The sequence below is a fragment of the Ovis aries genome, chromosome 3, assembly GCF_016772045.2.
Source record: "Ovis aries strain OAR_USU_Benz2616 breed Rambouillet chromosome 3, ARS-UI_Ramb_v3.0, whole genome shotgun sequence".
Classification (NCBI taxonomy): Eukaryota; Metazoa; Chordata; class Mammalia; order Artiodactyla; family Bovidae; genus Ovis; species Ovis aries.
The window spans coordinates 149,889,533-149,901,730 of record NC_056056.1 but is presented as its reverse complement, the minus strand read 5'-3'; the positions used below and the strand labels follow the sequence as shown (position 1 = coordinate 149,901,730).

Sequence of the window (12,198 nt, the reverse complement as noted above, 5' to 3'; positions counted from 1 at the left end):
GACTTCCCTGGTGGTCCAGTGGTTAAGACTCTACTGTGCGATGCAGGGAATGTGGGTTCGATTCCCTGCTCTGGGAAGATCCCACAAGCCACAGAGCAACCAAGCCCACGGGCAACTACTGAGCCCTTGAGGGGCAACTAGAGAGTCCATGGGCTGCAAGGAAAGATCCCACAATGACACAACGAAGATCTCGTGTGCTGCAACCAAGACCAAATGCAGCCAAACAAATAAAAAAAAATGAAAAGCATATTATTTCAGTTTCCAAAGGCTTCTCATTGCTTTGAGCACCTTCCCTTCCTCCTCCTCTGTGCTCCTGTGCTCTGACCACACTAGAATGGTTTGTTTCTCTGACAAGCCATCTCAGTCCAGCCCCCAGGCTCTTGGGGGCTGTTTCCTCTTCCTAGCATACTTTGCCCTCAATTCTTCACAGCTAGTGCCTTCCTGAGAAAAGCCTCCAGGTTGAATGGAGCTCCTTCCCCAACTGCCTATCATGCCATCCTATTTTATTTTCATCACCACCCAAAAAGATCCTATTTATTTGTTGTTTCTCATATGTCATGTACCTCCTCCCCCACTGTGGCTCGCTTCCCCTCCATTCGAATGCAAGCCTCCTGAGTGGATCTTGTTAATTTTTCTCAAGGCTGTGTTCTCAGAACCTTGTACAATGCTTGGTGCATAGTAGGTGCTTAGTAAGTACTGGTTGAATCAATGAGAGAAGGAATGAGTCTCTTCTCATCTCCGTCTTTTCCTTTCTCCAAGTCTAGCTCAAGACAAAGCCCCACTATGAGGTCATTTCTGACCATCTCGACCTTTAGGGATATCTTCCGTCCATCTCCCTCTGAGTTCATGTCACTGAATGGAGCTGGTGATCTCTTTTGTCTCTTCCCTTTCCCCCTCCCTCTCTTCTGCCTGTCTCAGCACCCATCAATTTTTCCCATTTGTGAGGTGCTTAAGATTTTTAAAATTTTGTTTTAATGCCATGGGTGAATTAGCAAGCCCAAAGCTGAAGATGAAATGGCCCTCCGACAACTCATATAAACAGTGCAGTGATCTAGTACCGAGGTACCCTACCCCTAGGAGGAATTCAAGGCACTGGATTACATGAGGGATATGGGTGTGTGGGATAGACAGCTGAAATAATGCATATTGAAATTATACCAGGGAAATGTCCACAACCTAGGTTATGACCAACCTAGACAGCATATTGAAAAGCAGGGACATTCCTTTGTCAACAAAGGTCCATCTAGTCAAGGCTATGGTTTTTCCAGTGGTCATGGATGGATGTGAGAGTTGGACTGTGAAGAAAGCTGAGCACCGAAGAATTGATGCTTTTGAACTGTGGTGTTGGAGAAGACTATTGAAAGTCCCTTGGACTGCAAGGAGATCCAACCAGTCCATCCTAAAGGAGATCAGTCCTGGGTGTTCATTGGAAGGACTGATTTTGAAGCTGAAACTCCAATACTTTGGCCACCTGATGCAAAGAGCTGACTCATTGGAAAAGACCCTGATGCTGGGAAAGATTGAGGGCAGGAGGAGAAGGGGACGACAGAGGATGAGATGGTTGGATAGCATCACCAACTCCATGGACATGGGTTTGGGTGGACTCCGGGAGTTGGTGATGGACAGGGAGGCCTGGCATGCTGCGGTTCATGGGGTCGCAAAGAGTCGGACACGACTGAGCAACTGAACTGAACTGAACTTCTTTCTTTACGTTCCAGAATTGTGAAAATGGCAGGCAGAAGAATTATCATGTTTTAGAACATAACTCATGATGCCACTGGGACTTTTATCTTTTATGCTAGTATAGGGTGATAGTCATGAGTGGAAATTTTCTCTATTTACTCCAGGGCTTTTGGTTTAGTTTAGGTTTTATGTTTTTTATCTATTTTAGCAATTTATTTCTCACTTGTTTTAGAAAATCATTTTATTCAAAATTGTGCAAAGTGAAAAATAATTTTCCAAAGTGTGTAATAGGAATTGAAAAAAATTATAAATCACTCTAAATCCTACCATCTACGTACTGTCAACAGTTGTAGAATATTGTTTCATCTTCTCTATGAATATCTATAGATGGAAGGATAACTAGATAGATGGTAGAAATAATTTTGTAAAAAATGGATCTTAGCTCACATGTACTATTTAAATAAAATATTGATATTAAATATAAATGTTAATTTTATTCAATTAAAATTGAATTTAATAAGATAAAAAGAACTTGAAGGGAAACTGAAGGAATTATAGAATTTAAATAATTGTTTCTTTACTATTAGAGATAGTTCTAAATGATTCTTCCAAGATTAAGAAAGGGGATTTGAAAGTCACTACAAAGCTGGAACAGTTAGTTCTTTACTCAATGGTTGAGATTTAGTGTAATGAAGATGAACTCTGAGATATGAATAACAGAGAGATTGCTATCACATCTTCCCATTTTCCCCTCCCTATCTGGTGAATTTTGTTGCTGATGCTTTTTCCTTTTTAAGGGCTTCTTACTTTTCCGTTGTGATCTGTAACCGTATTTCCCTCAGCTATTCAGTTTAAGTCCTGTGTTCACTGTTCATCACTGTTTTGCCCCTTCAATTTCTATATTTCTGCATTCTTTCTTTTGAATCATTTTTGCTTGGTAGAATTTCACTGCCAAGGAGTTATTTTCAAGAGGAAGTCATGAGGCTTTCTACTCTAAACTTTTGAATTTTGGAATTGTCTGTCTGTTGCATTTATATTTGAAAACAAATTGGGTAGGTAAAGATTTTGCAAACTACTTTCTCTTGAATTGTTATAGAATTTATTAAATGACTGCATAGTATTTCATTAAGTGAATGTCAATTAATGGTCATCTATTCTCAATTTTCTATTATTATAGCAGGTCTATTATCATAAGCATATTAAGTGAATTTTTGGGATCAGAGTATATACACACATTCAGCTTTTTTGAAACATCTGCCAGCTCTTTTTAGATAGATTATTTAATATGTATTCCTGTCAGCAGTGCATAAAAGGGTCATCTTATTTCTATCATCATTAACAGTGGATTTTATTAATTCCTTGAATATATGCTAATTTTGTAAGAAAAAAAGAAAATTTTCTTATATTTTAAATTGTTTCTTAGTAAAGTTTAATATATTATGTGCAGTTATTAACCAGTTTGATTTTTCATTTTATGAACTGCCTCTTTAAGTCTTTTACTATTTTCTATTGAAGTGTAGCTGTTACTTTACTGATTTGAAAGAATATTTTGGGTATTATGGATAGTTACTTTCTCATGTATACTGAAAATATTCCTTCACTTTGTTTTCAACTTTCCTTGTGGATTAAAATGCTTATTATCTTTGATGGATACTAAAACTACTAGATAAAAATTTAATGAGGAACAGAATATTTGCATATTTCAAAGTATTTTGCCACAAATTACAGAAAGAATAGTAGTAAATTCATAGTGGAGAAAGTTGGCAGGTAGTACCTTAACCAAGAGGTGAAAATTAGTATCAATAATAATGATATTATGGTCCTCCTGATATAAGGCACTAAGAAAGATGTGATATCATTTATGTAATTCTCTTGCCAAACACACAAAATTTGAATTTAACCTTGAGAAAACATGAGGCAAACTAAAACTGAAGCACGTTCTATAAAACAGCCTATAGCCTTTAAAAATATCTATAGAACCATGAAAACTAAATGTATTACGTTCCCCTGGATTTAATTATGTACCAGAAAAAAATGCTATTAATGACGTTTATTAAGACAATTGGCAAAATTTGAATGTGGAATGTAGATTGTATAATAAAACTGTATCAATAGTAAGTTTTCTGATTTTGATAATTGAATTGTGGTTGGAAAGATAATGGTTATACTGAGGAAGATATACTGAAGGAGTCAGGGATGAAGGCACCTGTTCTCAAGTGATTCAAAATGATATGTGTAGGTGAGTATGTATCTGTGTGTGTGTGTGTGTGTGTGTGTGTGAGAGAGAGAGAGAGAGAGAGAGAGAGCACGAATAATAAAAATGTTAATAAATGTTAACAGTGTTAATAACTGATAAATGTGGGTGAAGGTTATGTGTGACTTTCTTTGTATTCCTGTAGTTTCTCTTTAGGTTAGAAATTATTTTAAAATAATCCATTAAAAATTCTTCCCTGCACAAAAAAATGTATATAATGAAATTTTATCAAGGTTTTTTTAAAAAATAATTTTTGACTTTTGTGCCATGCTTGAAAAAATCTTCTCTATCTCAAGATCATAAGTATAGTCACTGATGTTTTCTTTCTATGGTTTTATTTATTTATGTTGAAATTTTCCATCTATCTGGAATTTTGGTGTGGGAACAAGAAAATAATCCAGGTTTTTTTCTCCCAGATGTATAACCAATTTTCCCCACAACATATATTGAATAATTAATCTTTCCTCACTAGTGTGAAAGGATATGCTTATCATGTACCTATTGTGTGTGTGTATATATATATATGTAAATATAATATGTATTATGAGGCTTCCCAGGTTGTGCTAGTGGTAAGGAAGCCTCCTGCCAATGCAGGAGACTTAAGAGACGCAGGTTTGATCACTGGGTTGGGAAGATCCCCTGGAGGAGGGCATGACAACCCACTCCAGTATTCTTGCCTGAAAATCCCAAGGACAGAGACACCTAGCAGGCTACAGTCCCTAGGGTCACAAAGAGCCAGACATGACTGAAGCAACTTAGCACACACACAATATATATATATTTAGTCCATCAGTTCAGTTCAGTCACTCAGTCATGTCCGACTCTTCGAGACCCCATGAATTGTAGCATGACAGGCCTCCCTGTCCATCACCAACTCCCGGAGTTCACCCAAACTCAGGTGCATCGAGTCAGTGATGCCATCCAGCCATCTCATCCCCTGTCATCCCCTTCTCTTCCTGCCCCCAATCCCTGTAGGCATCAGGGTCTTTCCAAATGAGTCAGCTCTTCACATGAGGTAGCCAAAGTATTGGAGTTTCAGCCTCAGCATCAGTCTTTCCAATGAATACCCAGGACTGGTCTCCTTTAGGACGGACTGGTTGGATCTCCTTGCAGTCCAAGGGACTCTCAAGAGTCTTCTCTAACACCACAGTTCAAAAGCATCAATTCTTCGGCTCTCAGCTTTCTTCACAGTCCAACTCTCACATCCATACATGACCACAGGAAAAACCATAGCCTTGGACCTTTGTTGACAAAGTAATGTCTCTGCTTTTCAATATGCTGTCTAGGTTGGTCATAACTTTCCTTCCAAGGGGTAAGCGTCTTTTAATTTCATGGCTGCAATCACCATCTGCAGTGATTTTGGAGCCCCCCAAAATAAAGTCTGACGCTGTTTCACCATCTGTTTGCCATGAAGTGATGGGACCAGATGCCATGATCTTCGTTTTCTGAATGTTGAGCTTTAAGCCAACTTTTTCACTCTCCTCTTTCACTTTTATCAAGAGGCTTTTTAGTTCCTCTTCAGTATCTGCCATAAGGGTGGTGTCATCTGCATATCTGAGGTTATTGATATTTCTCCCGGCAATCTTGATTCCAGCTTGTGCTTCTTCCAGCCCAGCGTTTCTCATGATGTACTCTGCATATAAGTTAAATAAGCAGGGTGACAATATACAGCCTTGACGTACTCCTTTTCCTATCTGGAACCAGTCTGTTGTTCCATGTCTAATTCTAACTGTTGCTTCCTGACCTGCATATAGGTTTCTCAAGAGGCAGGTCAGGTGGTCTGGTATTCCCAACTCTTTCAGAATTTTCCACAGTTTATTGCGATCCACACAGTCAAGGTTTTGGTATAGTCAATAGAGCAGAAATAGATGTTTTTCTGGAACTCTCTTGCTTTTTCGATGATCCAGCAGATGTTGGCAATTTGATCTCTGGTTCCTCTGCCTTTTCTAAAACCAGCTTGAACATCTGGAAGTTCACGGTTCACATATTGCTGAAGCCTAGCTTGGAGAATTTTGAGCATTACTTTACTAGCGTGTGAGATGAATGCAATTGTGTGGTAGTTTGAGCATTCTTTGGTATTGCCTTTCTTTGGGATTGGGCTTCCCTGGTGGCTCAGATGGTAAAGCGTCTGCCTGCAGTGGGGGAGACCCGGGTTCAGTCCCTGGGTTGGGAAGATCCCCTGGAGAAGGAAATGGCAACCCACTCCAGTACTCTTGCCTGGAAAATTCCATGGACTGAGGAGCCTGGTGGGCTACAGTCCATGGGGTCACAAAGAGTCAGACATGACTGAGTGACTTCACTTTCACTTTCTTTGGAATTGGAATGAAAACTGACCTTTTCCAGTCCTATGGCCACTGCTGTTTTCCAAATTTGCTGGCATATTGAGTGCAGCACTTTCACAGCATCATCTTTCAGGATTTGAAATAGCTCAACTGGAATTCCATCACCTCCACTAGCTTTGTTCGTAGTGATGCTTTCTAAGGCCCACTTGATTTCACATTCCAGGATGTCTGGCTCTAGGTGAGTGATCACACCATCATTATTATCTTGGTTGTGAAGATCTTTTTTGTACAGTTCTTCTGTGTATTCTTGCCACCTCTTCTTAATCTCTTTTGCTTCTGTTAGGTCCATACCATTTCTGTCCTTTATTGAGCCCATCTTTGCATGAAATGTTCCTTTGGTATCTCTAATTTTCTTGAAGAGATCTCTAGTGTTTCCCATTCTGTTGTTTTCCTCTATTTCTTTGCATTGATCACTGAGGAAGGCTTTCTTATCTCTCCTTGCAATTCTTTGGAACTCTGCATTCAAATGGGAATATCTTTCCTTTTCTCCTTTGCTTTTCACTTCTTTTCTTTTCACAGCTATTTGTAAGGCCTCCCCAGACAGCCATTTTGTTTTTTTGCATTTCTTTTCCATGGGGATGGTCTTTATACCTGGGTGGTCTTGATCCCTGTCTCTTGTACAATGTCACGAACCTCTGTGCATAGTTCATCAGGCACTCTGTCTATCAGATTTAGTCCATACATATGTAATATTTCTTGATATATCCTGGGCTCCTGTGTGTTCCTTTGATGTGTTCATCTGTGTATTTCTTAGTAATTATTGCCCCCCCCCCGCCCCCACTCCATAAGTTTTCTGGTCATTTTTATGTATTTACTTTTCCAGAAGATTTTCAGAACCATTTCCTTGGGGATTATTTGATTTCAGATAACATACAAATCAATTCAAAAGGGTTTACTGCATGCATATAAGACTTTGAAAAGGGGAACAACCAGCCTCCCTCTAATCATGAAGGACCTGGGTGAAGGATCTGGGTAAAGAACCTGGCAGAAATATTTAGACTATCACTCTAGTCCTCTGCCAGAGCTATTATGCGACATAATCTTACCCACCAGCATTAAAGTTTAGCAGTTCAAATTTTAGGAGAAATAATTGAATTGGTCACTGTCCAACCAATTATTTTTTCTCTGATTCAGGTACTTGTAAGGGTAACTCAAGACTTTTTATAAGGGCAAATGTCTTAGAAAATGACTGTGGGTTTGGCAGACATCCTAAATAATGTCTAGTAAAAGCTCTTTGATAATGATTATTTTAGTCTAAGAATAATGATGGCCTTTCCATTTGTCAAATTTCTTTTTATGATACTTCATAGAGTTTCTTAGCTGTTTTTTTTAAAAAATATATTGTCCCCAAATATATGTTTAGATATTTTAGGCTTTTCATTATTTTGAGTGGAATCTTCTTTTCCCCCATTATATTTATTTGAATGATTGACTAGTCATTTTTTGTATATACAAAAGTAATTAGTCTTTGTAGTTAATTTTTAACTGTCTACTTTACTGACTTTTCTGATCATTTCCTTGTGTTGTCAATTGTTTCTCTTGAATTATCTAGGTATACAGTCATGTTATCTGCAAAGAAAGATTGTTTTGTCTTCTTTATAACCTATTTTGTATTGTTAAATATTCTGGTATCTTTATAAAGATCAGAAGGAAATCAATAAGCTCATTTTCATTTTGTAAATCCAGAAAAAGGACAGAACTGTTGTGTTATATTTGGGAAGTCTAACAAAAACACGAGGCCAGATATTGAACTTCTTGATGACTTAACTGGAAGTAAACTGTCCAGCCAACAAACCAATCATCAGTCCATCCAGCCAGCCAATAAATCTTTTCTTTTTTTTATACCATAGATACTTGTAGATACAATAAGAAAGACACAGTCCCTGAAGTTAGAGAATTTAGATACAGAAACAAACACAAAAGCAAGCAATTAAAATAGTACATAAGGCAAAATACATGGTGTTAATGAAAGCACATAGAAATGGGCACCTAAGCCAACCTTGGGTGGTCAAGGAAGGCTACTGGAAGAGGATAACATCTAAAAAGATTTCTGAAGGAAATATTTGAGTGGAAGGAAGACTACATTCTCAATAAATATATTATGCCATTCAATTGCTTTGAAATGTTAGTGATCAACCACTCTGAAATCTTCATGAATCTCTAGATTTTTCAATTTGCCTTTGCAGCTCAAGGTGCCAATGGTACTCTGGGGAACCCCACCCTGGATACAAGTCTACTGGAGGAGTTCTTGGGCAATGACTTCGATTTGGGAGCCTTGTAAGTAATGAGAGCACTGCTCTCCATTTGGTGTTTAAAAAATTATGAAATAATTAAATGAACTGGGAAGTGCTTCTTCCTCTTCTGCTTTTCAGAAGAGCTTAAGTAGAGTTGGTATTATTTCTTCTATTAATACAAACCTTCTGCAAATTTCATCAGTGAAGCTAACCAAGTCTGGAGGTTTTTGGTTTGTTTTGCTTGTTTTTTTTTTTTTTTTAATAGGAAGATCCTCTTTTCCAATTCTGTATCTTTAATAGACATGGGGCTATTCAGGTTATCAATTATTAATTATCAGCTTAAGCAGTTTATGTCTTTGAATGGCTTTGTAAATTTCACTTATCACCTATTAAATATACTGGCATAAAATTGTTCATCACATTTCCTTATTATACTTTTAATGTCTGTAGAATCTATAGTGAACAACAGGTGTTGTCATTGATATCATGTCATTGATATTATTGATATCATATCATTGATATTCATGTCTTTTTTTCTTAATAATTTATCAAGAGGTTTATCAGTTTTCTTAAGCTTTTATAGAACCAGCTTTTGGTTAAAATTATATTCTTAATTGTTTTTCTGTTTTCTGTGTCATTGATTTCTGCTTTTATTTTCTAATATTTATATAGCCATGCCCACTTTCTTTTGAAACAACTTATAAGCAATACAATTCAATTTTTGTCTTGTGTATGGTTTTGTGAATTTTGAGAAATTCACAGAGTTGTGTAACTATTGCCATGGTTACCACACACAACCATTCCTTCACCTGATACATTTCCCCTACATTTCCACTTTGTGCTCATACCCATCATGCTCCCCTAACCCCTGCTGACCACTAATCTTTCTTTTTCTGTCCCTGTAGTTTTGCTTTTTCCAGAATGTCATATACGTGAGGCCTTATGGTATATAATGCGATGAGTCTGACTTCTTTTACTAAGCATAATGTCTTTTTTTTCCATTCTTTTTGCTGTTGTTGTTCATTCTTTTTTATGGCTGAGATAAGCCCACTCCAGTGTTCTTGCCTGGAGAATCCCAGGGACAGGGGAGCCTGGTGGGCTGCCATCTATGGGGTCACACAGAGTCAGACACGACTGAAGTGACTTAGCAGCAGCAGCAGCAAGCTCTGTTGTAGCAGTTTGTCCAGTTACTCATTCAAGGATATTTTGATTATTTCCAGTTTTGACAGTTATAAATAGCTCTTATAAATATTCATGCATAGGTGTTTGTATGATCAAAAGTTTTAATTTCTCTAGGGTAACACTTTGGATAAAGTCTGCTGGACCATGTTATAAGTACAAGCTTAACTTTATAAAATTGCATTACCACTAGCAATATATGAGATAGCCAATTTCTTCTCTTCATCACCAGTTCTTGGAATTATTGGTTTTTAAAAAAATGTTATTATAGCCATTCTAATAGGTTTATCATGGTATCCCGGTTTGTTTTAATTTGCATTTTCCTGTCAACAATGGATGTTGAGCCTTGTTTCATGTCGTTGTTTACCTTTCATATATTTTCTTTGTTAAAATGTTTGTTCAAATATTTTGCCCATTTGAAAAACTGAATTTTTCTTATTTTGGAGTTTAGAGAATTCTTTAAATATCCTGGATATTAGAACAGTGTTGGATATGTGTTTATGAGTACTTTCTCCATGCCTGTAACTTGTGTTTTCATTCTCTTCACAATGTCTTTCCCAGAGCAGAAGTTTTAAATTTTGATGATGTCCAATAGACCAAATTTTTCTTTTGTGTTTTATATCTAAGAAATATAGATATTGCCTAACAAGTTGTTAGAGATTTTCTTCTGTTTTTTTCCTAAAAGTTTAAGTTTTATATTTAGGTCTGTAATCCATTTTTAATTAATTTTTGTACGAGTTTTGAGATACAAGTTGAGATTAATTTCTTTGTGTATAGATGTCCAGTTGCTTTATGAATTCCTTGTTGGATAATATTTCTCTATCGAATTGTCTTTATGCTGTTATAAAAAAAATTAGTTGACCGTGTTTGTATGGATCTGTATCTAGACTCTTTATTCTGATCCATTGAGCCATGTATGTATTATTTTGCAAGTACCACATTATCTTGATTACTGTAATCATAAGTCTTAAAACCATATAGTATAAGTTCTCCAAATTTGTCTTCTTTTTCAAAAGTACTTTGATAATTCTAGTTCCTTTGACCTCACATAAGTATTAAAATCAGCTTGTTTATATCTATAACAATCTTGCTGAGATGTAGACCGCTGCTGCTGCTGCTAAGTCGCTTCAGTTGTGTCCGACTCTGTGCGACCCCATAGACGGTCTCCTATCAGGCTCCCCCATCCCTGGGATTCTCCAGGCAAGAACATTGGAGTGGGTTGCCATTTCCTTCTCCAATGATTGAAAGTGAAAAGTGAAAGTGCAGTCACTCAGTTGTGTCCGACTCTTAGAGACCTCATGGACAGCAGCCTACCAGGCTCTTCCATCCATGGGATTTTCTAGGCCAGAGTACTGGAGTGGGATGCCATTGCCTTCTCCGAGATGTGGACTAGAATTGTATTAAGTCTAGAGATCCATCTGGGGGGAAATCAACATCTTAATGGCTTCCCAGGTGGTACAGTGGTAAAGAACCTGACTGCCAATGCAGGAGAGGCAGGTTCGATCCCTGGGTCAGGAATATCCCCTGGAGAGGGGAGTGACAACACACTCCAGTATTCTTGTCTGGCGAATCCCATGGACAGAAGAACCCAGGTGGGCTACAGTCCATGGGGTCTCAAAAGAGACATGACTTAGCAACTGAGCATGCATATACGACATCTTAAGAAAATTGAGTCTTCTAAGCCATGGACTTGGAGTGCAAGGAGATCCAGCCAATCCATTCTGAAGGAGATCAGCCCTGGGATTTCTTTTGGAAGGAATGATGCTAAAGCTGAAGCTCCAGTACTTTGGGCACCTCATGCACAGAGTTGACTCATTGGCAAAGACTCTGATGCTGGGAGGGATTAGGGGCAGGAGGAAGAAGGGGACGACAGAGGATGAGATGGCTGGATGGCATCATGGACTCGATGGACGTGAGTCTGGGTGAACTACCAGAGACGGTGATGGACAGGGAGGCCTGGCGTGCTGCGATTCATGGGGTCGCAGAGTCGGACACGACTGAGCGACTGAACTGAACTGACTGAAGCCATGGACATAATTGTTGGTTAGTCACTAAGTCGAGTCTGACTCTTTTGAGACCCCATGGATTGTAGCCCACCTGGGTTTCTCTATCCACGGGATTTGCCAGACAAGAATACTGGAGTGGGTTGCCATTTCCTTCTCCAAAGGATCTTCCCAACCCAGGGACTGAACCTGCATCTCCTGCCTTGGCAGGCAAATTCTTTACTGCTGCGCCACCAAGGAGGCCCTGTGAACATATTATACCTCTCGGTTTATTTAGGCTTTCGTTGCTTTCTTTCATCAGTGTTTGTAGTTTTAGCTGCAAATCTTGTATGTTTTGTTTAGATCTATACCCAAGTGTTTCATGATTTTTCTTTGAGTTAGTGTAAATAATAGTGGTTCTAAATTTTTTTTCCCAAATTTTAGGTTCCAATTATTCATTGCCATCATATGGAACTATTTTTGTTTTTTATATAGTGGGCTTGGGTCCTGCAATCTTAATGAAG

At 38.1% G+C, this 12,198-nt stretch overlaps 1 protein-coding gene across 3 annotated transcripts in view; it reads left to right on the top strand.

The window, feature by feature from the left end:
* MYRFL (myelin regulatory factor like) overlaps positions 1-12,198 on the top strand; it is a 121,404-nt gene that overhangs the window by 20,437 nt on the left and 88,769 nt on the right. For 2 of the 3 annotated variants that reach the window (XM_027967457.2, XM_042246922.2), the window contains exon 2: positions 8,466-8,556. The exons of the other annotated variant lie outside the window; for it this stretch is intronic. In XM_027967457.2, the coding sequence (XP_027823258.2) occupies positions 8,466-8,556 (91 nt within the window). The remainder of the gene's footprint in view (positions 1-8,465; positions 8,557-12,198) is intronic. 3 annotated transcript variants of the gene reach the window in all.